Source organism: Coregonus lavaretus (assembly GCF_964263955.1).
Source record: "Coregonus lavaretus genome assembly, chromosome: 17".
In the NCBI taxonomy this organism is placed as follows: domain Eukaryota; kingdom Metazoa; phylum Chordata; class Actinopteri; order Salmoniformes; family Salmonidae; genus Coregonus; species Coregonus lavaretus.
Window position 1 is genome coordinate 35464980 of NC_140004.1, and position 14739 is coordinate 35479718.

General features: G+C 46.1%; 1 protein-coding gene across 7 annotated transcripts in view; it reads right to left on the bottom strand.

Annotated features, from left to right (window-relative positions):
* Window positions 1-14739, bottom strand: part of LOC311144787 (rapamycin-insensitive companion of mTOR-like) — a 49880-nt gene that overhangs the window by 14079 nt on the left and 21062 nt on the right. For all 7 annotated transcript variants that reach the window (XM_084180912.1, XM_084180913.1, XM_084180911.1 and 4 more), the window contains 23 exons: window positions 14230-14297; window positions 12072-12139; window positions 11714-11796; window positions 11512-11599; window positions 11282-11372; window positions 10985-11051; window positions 10817-10897; window positions 10486-10586; window positions 10225-10390; window positions 10030-10131; window positions 9536-9582; window positions 8197-8332; window positions 7782-7981; window positions 7397-7523; window positions 7109-7273; window positions 6736-6812; window positions 5143-5221; window positions 4874-4983; window positions 4503-4590; window positions 4324-4416; window positions 3976-4082; window positions 2075-2304; window positions 675-1752 (listed from right to left, as the gene is read on the bottom strand). In XM_084180912.1, the coding sequence (XP_084037038.1) occupies window positions 675-1752; window positions 2075-2304; window positions 3976-4082; window positions 4324-4416; window positions 4503-4590; window positions 4874-4983; window positions 5143-5221; window positions 6736-6812; window positions 7109-7273; window positions 7397-7523; window positions 7782-7981; window positions 8197-8332; window positions 9536-9582; window positions 10030-10131; window positions 10225-10390; window positions 10486-10586; window positions 10817-10897; window positions 10985-11051; window positions 11282-11372; window positions 11512-11599; window positions 11714-11796; window positions 12072-12139; window positions 14230-14297 (3452 nt within the window). The remainder of the gene's footprint in view (window positions 1-674; window positions 1753-2074; window positions 2305-3975; window positions 4083-4323; window positions 4417-4502; window positions 4591-4873; window positions 4984-5142; window positions 5222-6735; window positions 6813-7108; window positions 7274-7396; window positions 7524-7781; window positions 7982-8196; window positions 8333-9535; window positions 9583-10029; window positions 10132-10224; window positions 10391-10485; window positions 10587-10816; window positions 10898-10984; window positions 11052-11281; window positions 11373-11511; window positions 11600-11713; window positions 11797-12071; window positions 12140-14229; window positions 14298-14739) is intronic.

Consider the following 14739-nt stretch of genomic DNA (forward strand, 5'->3'; position numbering starts at 1 on the left):
CCTTCCCTCAGCCAGGGCATTGAACATGGGTCGTGGATGGGTATTCCAGCATGACAATGACCCAAAACACACGGCCAAGGCAACAAAGGAGTGGCTCAAGAAGAAGCACATTAAGGTCCTGGAGTGGCCTAGCCAGTCTCCAGACCTTAATCCCATAGAAAATCTGGAGGGAGCTGAAGGTTAGAGTTGCCAAACGTCAGCCTCGAAACCTTAATGACTTGGAGAAGATCTGCAAAGAGGAGTGGGACAAAATCCCTCCTGAGATGTGTGCAAACCTGGTGGCCAACTACAAGAAACGTCTGACCTCTGTGATTGCCAACAAGGGTTTTGCCACCAAGTACTAAGTCATGTTTTGCAGAGGTGTCAAATACTTATTTCCCTCATTAAAATGCAAATCAATTTATAACATTTTTGACATGCGTTTTTCTGGATTTTGTTGTTGTTATTCTGTCTCTCACTGTTCAAATAAACCTACCATTAAAATTATAGACTGATCATGTCTTTGTCAGTGGGCAAACGTACAAAATCAGCAGGGGATCAAATACTTTTTTCCCTCACTCTGTGTGTGTGTGTGTGTGTGTGTGTGTATGTGTGTGTATGTGTGTGTGTGTGTGTGTGTGTGTAGCACGAGTTACCCTATGTGCATTAGTGTGTGTGAGTGTGACTTAACTTACCTGCGTGGCATCAGCCTCGAGTCCAGACTACCAGTCTTCATAGTGATAGTATCAGTGAACAGTATGTCTTTAGCGGGCGATGCCAACGCCTCACTATGAGACAGAGACGGGTGGATCCTCTGCTGCTGCAGCCTCTTCAGAGTAGCATAGCCTAGTGCGTCCCGCGGGCTGGTGTACATGAAACTGCAGTCCGCCAGGCTCTTAATAGCCGCCATTGAGGGAGACTTAAGGCTCTGGGCTCTGCGGGGGAGGGTATGTGAGTAGCCAGGGGGGACCAGGAAGACAGAGTTAGACTTGGAGAGGGGCAGGTGGTTGGTTTGGGCCTGGGTTGGGGTGAGGGAGTACAGTGTTTTCACTGTCTTGGCCGAGACCACTGTGTTAAGGCTGACACAGTCCGAGGAGTCTGGTTCGGGCTCCGGGTTTCCAGCGGTCTCGCGGGAGGGGCTGGAGCTCATGGAGCTGATGCCGCTAGTGGTGGTGTCCGTGTTGAAGCTCTGACTGCGGCTTTTAAACTGAGTCCCTCCCCCTCCTCCTCCTCCTCCGGAAGAGGAACCACCAACTCCTCCCGCTAGATGTTCCCGGCTACTCTGTTCCCTGGAGGGGGGCTCTCCAGGACCCCCCAGCCCCAGCCCAGCCTCCCCTCCACCAGCCTGGTCAAGCCTCCTCTCTCCCAGCTGCTCCTCTGACCCCCCCACCGAGCTCCTGGTCCCCACAAAGGAGGTGTCCAGGCTGACTGTGGGACTCTTGGGCATGCCAATCCCATTGAACACAGGCGTAAACACATCGCCCTGCGACGAGGAGTAGATAGAGGGCTCTGTGACCGTCCTGTTCCTCCTCAGCCCCCCCAGTTTGGGCTCGGTGGGGGTGCGACTGCCCCCCACTGCCTTGGGGTCGCTGGTGGAGCGCAGCTTCTTGCTGGGGAGCGTCAGGGAGTTGAGGAAGCGGTTGCGTACGAAGCGGGTCGAGGCCAGGATGGTGAAAGGGCTCCGGTCGTTCCCGGGTTTGGAGCGCAGGTAGAGGGAGGCGTCGTTTGATTGGTCCAACATGTCACACTTGTAATCATCCAGGATGTACATGTCTGAGGACACACACACACACACCATGGTTAAACACACAGCAATGAATTACTGCCTAAGAACACATACAGATGCTACATACATCCATAGTATAGAAAAGTAGAGGATGCTGCTGAGGATGTGCTTGAAGGAGAACTCCACCCAAAAACTATATTTTGGTATTTGTTTCATTAGTCCATTGTTGACATAGCAAAACATTTTGGGACTATGTCAACAATGGACTAATGAAACAAATACCAAAATATCATTTTTGGGTGGAATTCTCCTTTAACAGAAACCCTGTCTGTCCTTGTTGCCTCGTGAGGAGTGTCATGGATAACTCACTGGGCTGGTACTCGCTCTCGCTGTTGTGTCGGGAGCTGGTGGACTCGGAGTTGAGACTGAGTGTGCTCGGTACGGAGGAGAGTTCAGAGGTCATCTGCGTGTCCACCTCGTCAGGGGTGACGGGCCACAGCGTCCGCCGACTGTGTCTGACAGCATCCCAGCCGTACTGTTTCAACACTTCACAGCCCTGCCGTGTCTTGGAGATCACGCCTAAGACATACACACAAGTCCTGGAGGGAGAGAGAACAGACATGTAACTGTGGGCAAGCCGTCAGGCTTACGCTATAGGTTCATCTCTGTGTGTGTGTCTATATGTGTGTGTGCCAGTAAAAGGTTTGGACACACCTACTCATTCAAGGGTTTATCTTTATTTATTTTAAAATGTACAATGTAGAATAATAGTGAAGACATCAAAACTATGAAATGTATTAAACAAAAATGTGTTAAACAAATCAAAATATATTTTATATTTGAGATTCTTCAAATAGCCACCCTTTACCTTGATGACAGCTTTGCACACTCTTGGCATTCTCTCAACCAGCTTCATGATGTAGTCACCTGGAATGCATTTCAATTAACAGGTGTGCCTTCTTAAAAGTTAATTTGTGGAATTTCTTTCCTTCTGAATGCGTTTGAGCCAATCAGTTATGTTGTGACAAGGTAGAGGGAGTATACAGAAGATAGCCCTATTTGGTAAAAGTCCAAGTCCATATTATGGCAAGAACAGCTCAAATAAGCGAAGAGAAACGACAGTCCATCATTAATTTAAGATATGAAGGTCAGTCAATACTGAAAATGTCAAGAACTTTGACAGTTTCTTCAAGTGCAGTCGCAAAAACCATCAAGTGCTATGATGAAATTGGTTCTCATGAGTACCGCCACAGGAATGGAAGACCCGGAGTTACCTCTGCTGCAGAGGATAAGTTCATTTGAGTTACCAGCCTCAGAAATTCCAGCCCAAATAAATGCTTCACAGAGTTCAAGTAACAGACACATCTCAATATCAACTGTTCAGAGGGGACTGTGTGAATCAGGCCTTTATGGTCGAATTGCTGCAAAGAAACCACTGCTAAAGGACACCAATAAGAAGAAGAGACCTGCTTGGGCCAAGAAACACGAGCAATGGACATTAGTCCTTTGGTCTGGAGTCCAAATTGGAGATTTTTGGTTCCAACCGCTGTGTCTTTGTGAGACGAGGTATGGGTGAACGGATGATCTCCGCATGTGTAGTTCCCACCGTAAAGCATGGAGGAGGTGGTGTTATGTGGGGGTGCTTTGCTGGTGACAATGTCTGTGATTGATTTAGAATTCAAGGCACACTTAACCAGCATGGCTACCACAGCATTCTACAGCGATACGCCATCCTATCTGGTTTGGGCTTAGTGGGACTATCATTTGTTTTTCAACAGGACAATGACCCAACACACCTCCAGGCTGTGTAAGGGCTATTTTACCAAGAAGGAGAGTGATGGAGTACTGCATCAGATGACCTGGCCTCCACAATCCCCCGACCTTAACACAATTGAGATGGTTTGGGATGAGTCGGACAGCAGAGAGAAGGAAAAGCAGCCAACAAGTGCTCAGCATATGTGGGAACTCCTTCAAGACTGTTGGAAAAGCATTCCAGGTGAAGCTGGTTGAGAGAATGCCAAGAGTGTGCAAAGCTGTAATCAAGGCAAAGGGTGGCTATTTGAAGAATCTCAAATATAAAATATATATTTAATTTGTTTAACACTTTTTTGTTTACTACATGATTCCATATGTGTTATTTCATAGTTTTGATGTCTTCACTATTATTCTACAATGTAAAAAATTAAAAAAATTAAGAAAAACCCTTGAATGAGTAGGTGTATCCAAACTTTGGACTGGTACCGTATGTGTGCGTGCATGTGTATCCTTACCCCCGTATGGACAGGACCTCACAGTGTTGTGCCAAAGCCAGGATGTCAGGGATGACGTTCTCATCCTGCAGCAGGTTCAGACCCCAGTTGGATGAGCCAATGTTACCCTGGAAACAGACACATTCAATGTCATTAACACATTGTCTCCATACTGACACAGATCAACAACAACAGACCCTAGCAACCACAATCAGAAGCAAAGCCAGAGCAGTGGAGGTTACAGACACCAACTGACTGTAGTGTCTACCCAAGAGAACGGAAATAGAGAGCATTATGAACCAATAGTATTGTTTTTTTTCTGTAACTAACAATAGACAAGTTATGTGCCAGGTGGTTAGAAAGACTGACCAGAGCCCAGAGGGCAGCCTTCAGCTGTTTGATGCCCTCCCAGGTGTCCAGCATCGGGGAGCGAACCGTGTAGCTGAGGTCAGAAACCACACTCTAGAGAGAGAGAGAGAGCATGAAACAGTCAGATACCAAAACCCATAGGTTCTTCACAATAAAGAAAGACGTATGAAGTGAGTTACCTGAGCCTCCAGTAGGTGGCAGCCTGTCTTATCATGGACCAGCTGACCATACAAGTGCACAGGAAGATAAACATTTGGTCTCTGTAACCTAGAGACAAAACAACACACAAAGACAATATACAAACAACTGTGAGGAGAGATAGCACAGGGAGTTGGCTGAGTTCAACTTCCCATCTGATGGATTTGTGGTGGTGGAGAGCAACAAGGTATGAGGGCTTTAGTTTCAGCCCAGCACTGATATGCCAAATCAGGCAAGTTAGTGCTGGGTCAAACCAAAAGCCTGCACAGACTGCCTGCAGCCCTCCATGACCAAGGCTGGTGACCACTGGATCATGGCTAACTGTCCAGCTTAGCAAGGTATGCAGTCTCACCTTTGGTTGCTGCGTCTGACGTAGTTGTCTCCGTCCACAGGTTTACGGTATGTAGTTAACGCTTCATTCAACTGCTCCTCTATCAGATCGACGTACTTCAGGTTGTACTCCTGTCACCACACAGTCAGGGACACACATACATTGATAGTCTATTTTGTTTTTCCTATTTGTGAACAATTTCTTTGTACTGTGTTTTGTGTGGACCAATGGAAGAGTAGCTGTTCCTAAATTAGCAGCTGATGGGTAAATGAATAAAAGAGCAGGCTTACCTTCTGCCATCTGTCCAACTGTTTGCTGACGTAGCCTCTCTCGTTGAGGTATGAGAAGCCCTTAGGAATAGACAGGAACCTGCACAGAGGAGACTGGTTTTAGAGTGGGAACAACCTCACAGCACACCTGTGAATCTACACTGAACAAAAATATAAAAGCAACACGTAAAGTGTTGGTCCCATGTTTCATGAGCTGAAATAAAAGATCCCAGAAATGTTCCATACGTACAAAAAGCTTTCTCTTCATCCCTGTTAGTGAGCATTTCTCATTTGCCAAGATAATCCATCCACCTGACAGGTGTGGCATACCAAGTAACAGCAGGATCATTACACAGGTGCACCTTGTGCTGGGGACAATAAAAGGCCACTAAAATGTGCAGTTTTGTCACACAACACAATGCCACAGATGTGTCAAGTTTTGAGGGAGCAGGCAGTTGGCATGCTGACCGAAGGAATGTCCACCAGATCTGTTGCCAGAGAATTTAATGTTAATTTCTCTACCATAAGCCGCCTCCAACGTTGTTTTAGAGAATTTGGCAGTACGTCCAACAGGCCTCACAACCGGCCCAGGACCTCCACATCCGACTTCTTCACCTGCGGGATCGTCTGAGACCAGCCACCCAGACAGCTGATGAAACTGAGTTTGCGCAACCGAAGATTTTCTGCACAAACTGTCAGAAACCGTCTCAGAGAAGCTCGTCTGCGTGCTCGTCGTCCTCACCAGGGTCTTGACCTGACAGCAGTTCGGCGTCGTAACCAACTTCAGTGGGAAAATGCTCACCGTCGATGGCCACTGGCACGCTGGAGAAGTGAGCTCTTCACAGATGAATCCCGGTTTCAACTGTACCGGGCAGATGGTAGACAGCGTGTATGGCGTTGTGTGGGCGAGCGGTTTGCTGATGTCAACGTTGTGAAAAGAGTGCCCCATGGTGGCGGTGGGGTTATGGTATGGGCAAGCATAAGCTACGGACAACGAACACAATTGCATTTTATCTATGGCAATTTGAATGCACAGAGATACCGTGATGAGATCCTGAGGCCCATTGTCGTGCCATTCATCCGCAGCCATCACCTCATGTTTCAGCATGATAATGCACTGCCCCATGTCCCAAGGATCTGTACACAATTCCTGAAAGCTGAAAATGTCCCAGTTCTTCCATGGCCTGCATACTCAGCAGACATGTCACCCATTGAGCATGTTTGGGATGCTCTGGATCAATGTTCCCACCAATATCCAGCAACTTCACACAGCAATTGAAGAGGAGTGGGACAACATTCCACAGGCCAAAATCAACAGCCTGATCAACTCTATGCGAAGGAGATGTGTCACGCTGCATGAGGCAAATGGTGGTCACACAAGATACTGACTGGTTTTCTGATCCACGCCCCTATATTTTATTTTAAGGTATCTGTGATCAACAGATGCATATCTGTAATCCCAGTCATGTGAAATCCATAGATTAGGGCCTAATGAATTTATTTCAATTGACTGATTTCCTTATATGAACTGTAACTCAGTAAAATCTTTTAAATTGTTGCATGTTGCGTTTATATTTTTGTTCAGTGTAATTATTAATGCGTGTGTTGACTGACCTGAGGAGCAGCAGAAGGCCCTTGTCTCCCAGGTGGGACAGAGCCGGTTTGAGCTGGATCAGAGCATGGAGGTTAGCCTGGGGGAACAAAACAAACATCAGGAAGACATTAGGGACACAAAATAATATCACACCCACTCTATACCCCTCCTTCATCCAAGCCCCAGCCCCATTAATCTCTACCAGGCCCACCCCTCTCCACCAGGCCCAGCCCCCTCCCCTCTCCACCAGGCCCAGCCCACTGCCCACCAGGCCCAGCCCCCTCCCCCACCCCTCTGCACCAGGCCCAGCCCTCTTCACCAGCTCCAGCCTTCTCCACCAGGCCCAGCCCCTCTCCACCAGGTCCAGCTCCTTTTCCACGGGCCCAGTCCCACCTTGTCCTCGCAGGCCTCGTCCAGTATGTCCAGGGCCTCCAAGGAGACATCCTTGCTGTGGTCGTGCAGCTGGGTGACCAGCAGCTCCATGCCCCAGTTACTGAAGAACTCCACCCCTGCCCTCAGCAACACACGCAGGTGCTTGGTGGCATACAGCCTGCACGTCTGTGGATGGACATAAAGAGGGATTGTTCAGGCTAAGTTTCGTTTCAACAACGACTTATCCATCATCAGCCACATAAAAGCCCATTGAATCCATCCATCCATCCCTCCTGGGTCAGGCCTTACATCAGTGGCGGCAGTCAGGATCTTGGAGAGGATGACTCTGGCCAGTCCATCTCTGCTGTAGTCCAGAGTAGACACAGCCAGCTTCAACACAATGCCCTGGTTCTTCACAGAGCACAGGTTCAGCAGACTGAGGAGGACAACACACACACGGAATCAGGCAGTGATCTGGGCTCTGCCTCAATTGGCACCCTATTCACCATCACCTAGACATTTAGTAGGATCCCGGTCCAAATCTCGGCCCCTCGACCTTTGGCACTCAATAGCCTACTTGTTGCCTTGGACTCATCTGGCCAAAAGGTTTGCTGCTGTTATTTCAACCAATCAGTGCTTTCATCCTGTTCAATTCGTGCTGACTATTTAAAAAAAGTAAATAGTTCAGACTGACCACTGAAAGAGGCTGCACTTCTCCAGCAGTTTAATTCCGTGTGGGTGGGCCGAGAGGGTCCCCAGGAACAGGAAGTAGTGCTGGCTGAGGGTGGTGAGCAGCCCATTGCTCTGGAGACAGCGGTCAGGCTTCAGGCCAGAGGACAAGGACAGCCAGGCCACCATGTCCTTCACCAGCTCCTCCAGGTACGCCTGGCCATCCTGGGAGAGAGGGGAGGGAGGGAGAGGGATGAGAGAGGGCTAAGAATCAGCGAAACGAGGAGCTCAGCAATGACAAAAACCAGGAGAAAGAGGCTACTGGTTTGGGGCTAGGTAAATATCAAGGCTAGCCAGAAATAAAAAGTGACACCAAAAGAAAAAGTGTCCGACATAGAAGTTCACCTTTGAACCTTTATTGTTCTGTTCTATTTCCTCACCTCGTCAGACTCTATGAGGAACTCGATGAACTGGCATCCTACCACAGTGAGCTGTCTGGCTTTAGGATGGTCCAGCTCCAGCCCTGCATACAGCTTACTGCTGGGCTTATAGAAGTACAGCAGCCTCCGCACAAACCTGGACCACATACACACACTTGACATTTTTCCCTTAGCAGTCGCTAAGTCAGCAATTAGGGTTAAGTGCCTTGCTCAAGGGCACAAATAGATTTTTCAACTAGTCGGTTCAACGCTCTTAACCACTAGGCTACCTCCCACCCTTTACACACAATCAAACACGCACACGGTAAGAAGGGGGACACCTTACCACAGTCAAGCTCAGCTCAGTATTTCAGTAGTGGTAGTAGTAGTAGTAGTAGTAGTAGCGGTAGTAGTAGTAGCGGTAGTAGTAGTAGCGGTAGTAGTGGTATTAGTAGTGCCAGTAGTAGTAGCGGTAGTAGTAGTAGTAGTAGTAGTAGTAGTGGTAGCGGTAGTAGTAGTAGTAGTAGTAGTGGTAGTAGTAGTAGTAGCGGTGGTGGTAGCGGTAGTAGTAGTAGTAGTGGTGGTAGTGGTAGTAGTAGTAGTAGTAGTAGTGGTAGTGGTAGTAGTAGTAGTAGTAGTAGTAGTAGTAGTAGTAGTAGTGGTAGCGGTAGTAGTGGTAGTGGTGGTAGTAGTAGTAGTAGTAGTAGTAGTAGTAGCGGTAGTAGTGGTGCTAGTAGTAGTGGTGGTAGTAGTGGTAGTAGTAGTAGTAGTGGTGGTAGTAGTAGTAGTGGTGGTAGTAGTGGTAGTAGTAGTAGTAGTGGTAGTAGTAGTGGTGGTAGTAGTGGTAGTAGTAGTGGTAGTAGTGGTAGTAGTGGTAGTAGTAGTAGTAGTGATGATGGTAGTAGTAAAAAGAGTAGTGGTAGTAGTAGTAGTAGTAGTAGTAGTAGTAGTAGTAGTAGTAGTAGTGGTGGTAGTGGTAGTGGTAGTAGTAGTGGTAGTAGTAGTAGTAGTAGTAGTAGTAGTGGTGGTAGTAGTAGTAGTAGTAGTAGTGGTAGTAGTAGTAGTAGTAGTAGTAGTAGTGATGATGGTAGTAGTAAAAATAGTAGTGGTAGTAGTAGTAGTAGTAGTAGTAGTAGTAGTAGTAGTAGTAGTAGTAGTAGTAGTAGTAGTGATGATGGTAGTAGTAAAAATAGTAGTGGTAGTAGTAGTAGTAGCAGTAGTAGTGATGGTAGTAGTAAAAATAGTAGTGGTAGTAGTAGTGGTAGTAGTAGTAGTAGCAGTAGTAGTGATGGTAGTAGTAAAAATAGTAGTGGTAGTAGTAGTGGTGGTAGTAGTAGTAGTAGTGGAGAGTGGGTCTTACTTGTGCATCTGTTCATCTTTGTTGTTCCTGAGGTTAACGTTGGGCCACTGGGAGAGAAAACCAAAACCATGTGATTTTTTTTTTTTAAACATTTTTACACTTTTAGTCATTTAGCAGATGCTCTTATCCAGAGCGACTTACAGTTAGTGAGTGCATACATTATTATAATTATTATTATTTATTTATATACCCACCCATGGGAATCGAACCCACAACCCTGGCGTTGCAAATGCCATGCTCTACCAACTGAGCTACATCCCTGCCGGTCATTCCCTCCCCTACCCTGGATGACGCTGGGCCAATTGTGCGCTGCCCCATGGGTCTCCCGGTCGCGGCCGGCTACGACAGAGCCTGGATTCGAACCAGGATCTCTAGTGGCACACTGCGCCACTTGGGAGTATTGTTATGACATGTCAATAGCAAGAAACCAAGTGAAATCCATCTAGACATTCCCAGTCAGTCTTCTACAGGTGTATTACAATATTATGGCTGACCTTGAGGATGGTTGCGATGAGGAGCCAGTTCCAGTCAAGGTTCTGTTTGTGGTTGAGGATCTGACTGTCCCTCAGGTTCAACATCAGGGCTTCCTCTGTGTACTACAACACACACACAGTTTGCGTCTCTGGAGGGCTTTGAGGCTCTAGGTGGAAAACTAACCTTGATGACAAAGATGTGTGTTTGAGGCGTACCTTAATAGCGTAGATGTCTCTGTGTACTCGTGTGTGTGTCTCTCTCCGCTGGTGTGCAGACACAGACTTGCGGACAATGTGGTCCAGATACAGACTGTGGGGTTTGGGTCCTTGCTTCTTCTTGTCATGGAAACGCTTCAAGTGGTTGACAGCCGCACTCGCCCGACTAAAATGTACAGAAAAAGTTGGGGGGGGGAGATAAGGGTAGTGGAAAAGTGTGTGATTGTGTGTGTGTTTGTGCACGTGTCTGTGTGTACTCACAGGCGTTTCTCCTGGGGGATGTCAAAAGAGGCAGCCATGTTGATGAGGGTGGGCAGACAGTGCAGGTGGTGACTGTGGGAGTGAGGGAGGATGGTGTTGGCCTAGAGAGATGGAGAGAGAGGGAGGGAGAAGGAGGGAGAGGGAGAGGGGGCGAGTGAGAAAGCGAGAGAGAGAGAGACATTGAAGCAAACGCTTCAAAACAAACCATTCATGCACAGCTGAAGAAACTGTCTTCGAATAGAGCCACATCCACAGCAGAGCAACATGCTCCTCAGAAAGCTACACTATATTCAGAACATCAGAGAGTGGTGTCCCTGTGTTACCATGTTACCATGTGTAGTAGTTCTCCTAGTAGGATGGTGGCTCTCACTGATATCTGGTCCTCACTGCTGGTCACCACCTCTACCAGACCCTACAGGAGGGAGAGAGAGAAGGAAATGTATGAAATAAATATATCTGTATACAATTTTAAAAAATCTGGACGTCTCAGTCTCCTTACCTCTAGCAGGCCACTAGAGATGAAGGCAGACAGTACCAAGGCCAGGTAGTTATCCATCAGGTCAGGCCTGAAACACACAGCAGGGCAGACAGGCAGACAGACATTACAACCCCAAGAGATACTGCAGGGATACACTGGTGGTTGGATCTGAGAGGCACCCATATTCACTTTTTTTGTCAAGTGTAATAGCGTGTATAAATCTCTTCTAATATGGTATATTCATATCTTCTATATTGTGAATTCCTGGTGGTTAATGGGACAATAAAGATATTGATTGTCTGTGGTGTCATGTCTGACCTGGACCTGGCTCGATGGTGCAGGAGGACTTTAGCCTCTGCTGCCACAAAGCCATCAGACAGTCTCCAGCTGTCCTGGCACCTACTGGGGTCTGCAGGGGATCACCAAACAATACGCATCAAACACAGAAAACGACTCAACCCCAGAAGTTGTATTATATGCATGTTTGATTAACGTTTATAAGCAGGGCATTATGGGATAAAGAAATAAGTCATGTTAACAATACTCACCCACGCTGAGAAGTGCTTCCGTAAAGTCCTGGGTTACGATGGGGAGAGGAAGCCTGAATATCTCATACAACATCTCCATTAAACCTTCCTGCAGGGGGCAAGAATGTCAAGAGACACAAATAAATGGTTCTTGAAGAACAGATTTGAGAAGGTGTAATTGGCATTTCATTCATTGAAAAAATTATCATATTTCAGTACCCACCCTCACTTCCATATTTGGTATACACAGCAGACCAATCAGGGACTGGATCCCAGAGTTCCCGGCCCTACAGAGGTTAATGATCCCTGTATCGCCATGGAGACAGTCAACCATTAACACTTTCAAGACTTGGCAGCAAAAGTGAAGACAATCAGAGGAAATGAAGTGATACTAGCTTATAAAGTGAGTCTACTACATTGCATTCTCTTCAGAGGGGTGTTTGACTGTGATCATTGTTACTTGTTTAAAGCAATTGGTATACTACCTGTATGTTTCAAGTTATGACCCAGCTTCTATGCCACAATGCAAAGGGAACCAGCTGAGACAAACTGAATAGAGCGCTGAAAGAAGAGAGACTAACCAGACCAGGAACGGAAGGAAGCCACTATAGCCATCCTGCTGGACAGGAAACGAGCCTCACGGTCCTCCCTGGGGACACACAAACACAACATAATCACACTCTACACATGACAGAGGTGCACACTATAGAGCAGGGTTCCCCAACTGGCCAAATTTGGCCCGCGGGTGATTTTATTTGCCCCCCCCCAAATCAAAAAATAATATTTATATATACAGTTGAAGTCAGAAGTTTACATACACTCATTTTTTCAACCACTCCACAAATTTCTTGTTAACAAATGATGGTTTTGGCAAGTCGGTTAGGTCATCTACTTTGTGCATGACACAAGTAATTTTTCCAACAATTGTTTACAGACAGATTATTTCACTTATAATTCACTGTATCACAATTCCAGTGGGTCAGAAGTTTACATACACTAAGTTGACTGTGCCTTTAAACAGCTTGGAAAATTCCAGAAAACGATGTCATGGCTTTAGAAGCTTCTGATAGGCTAATTGACATCATTTGAGTCAATTGGAGGTGTACCTGTGGATGTATTTCAAGGCCTACCTTCAAACTCAGTGCCTCTTTGCTTGACATCATGGGAAAATCAAAATAAATCAGCCAAGACCTCCACAAGTCTGGTTCATCCTTGGGAGCAATTTCTAAACACCTGAAGGTACCACGTTCATCTGTACAAACAATAGTACGCAAGTATAAACACCATGGGACCACGCAGCCGTCATACCGCTCAGGAAGAAGACACGTTCTGTCTCCTAGAGATGAATGTACTTTGGTGCGAAAAGTGCAAATCAATCCCAGAACAACAGCAAAGGACCTTGTGAAGATGCTGGAGGAAACAGGTACAATAGTATCTATATCCACAGTAAAACAAGTCCTATATCGACATAACCAGAAAGGCCGCTCAGCAAGGAAGAAGCCACTGCTCCAAAACCGCCATAAAAAAGCCAGACTACGGTTTGCAACTGCACATGGGGACAAAGATCGTACTTTTTGGAGAAATGTCCTCTGGTGTGATGAAACAAAAATAGAACTGTTTGGCCATAATGACCATTGTTATGTTTGGAGGAAAAAGGGGAATGCTTGCAAGCCAAAGAACACCATCCCAACCGTGAAGCACAGGGTTGAGAGCATCATGCTGTGGGGGTGCTTTGCTGCAGGAGGGACTGGTGCACTTCACAAAATAGATGGCATCATGAGGAAGGAAAATGATGTGGATATATTGAAGCAACATCTCAAGACATCAGTCAGGAAGTTAAAGATTGGTCGCAAATGGGTCTCCCAAATGGACAATGACCCCAAGCATACTTCCAAAGTTGTGGCAAAATGGCTTAAGGACAACAAAGTCAAGGTATTGGAGTGGCCATCACAAAGCCCTGACCTCAATCCTATAGAAAATGTGTGGGCAGAATTGAAAAAGCGTGCGCGAGCAAGGAGGCCTGACTCAGTTACACCAGCTCTGTCAGGAGCAATGGGCCAAAATTCACCCAACTTATTGTGGGAAGCTTGTGGAAGGCTACCCGAAACGTTTGACCCAAATTAAACAATTTAAAGGCAATGCTACCAAATACTAATTGAGTGTATGTAAACTTCTGACCCACTGGGAATGTGATGAAAGAAATAAAAGCTGAAATAAATAATTCTCTCTACTATTATTCTGACATTTCACATTCTTAAAATAAAATGGTGATCCTAACTGACCTAAGACAGGGAATCTTTACTAGGATTAAATGTCAGGAATTGTGAAAAACTGAGTTTAAATGTATTTGGCTATGGTGTATGTAAACTTCCGACTTCAACTGTATATATATACTTTTTTTATTGTTGGACATAAAAGACTAAAAACACCAGCAGATCAGCTCCAAGTGATTATAATTTTGGAAATCTGTGCCAAAGTATTCCCACACATAACAGAGAGATATGTGATAGTATACAAATGTAAGCGAGGTTTGAAATGATTATGTTTTAGTCAAATATTATATTTGTTTGGGCTTCTTGCGGTCAATTTGCAGTCTACAAATTATTTGTAATTATGTTCCGGCCGCCTGACCATCCGCTTAAGAATCAGCCCACGGCTGAATGTAGTTAATGATCCCTGCTATAGGCCTACAGAAAATCGGAACAGAGCCTATATGTTTCCAACGTACACCACACTCACTTGAGCTGGCTCTCGGATGTGTCGGCATTGTGGCAGTAGTGGAAGTCTGTGAAAGGTGCTAGGATTTGCTGAAAGACAGAGAAAAACAACACAGAGTAGTGTTAGGTTTCATAGCACTATTAGAAGAACTAAACATTTGTATATGTATTCATCATCAGCATTGAAGGCTAAATAACTGAACAATATCAAGAGCGGAAACATTCTTTCCTATTGCTGATATTACACTTACATGGTACAAAACTATCAAGCATAGCAGCAATAGGTCAGATTTTTAAAAGAAATCTTCACAACCACTTTTTCCTGGCTGGAGATTCATGTGGACAAAGATATTTATTGATCCTAATAGATCACATCTGTGGAAAAGGCCCATGGAGTTGCTGGAAATCACCCTTTAAAATCATGGCCGCTTGCGCAGCTGGGCCAGAGGGCTTTAATTAGGTCGGGTGGAAATGTCCGACAGATCTCAACTCATTAAAAGGAGGAAATGGCCACCGCCCGACCTCGCTGCTT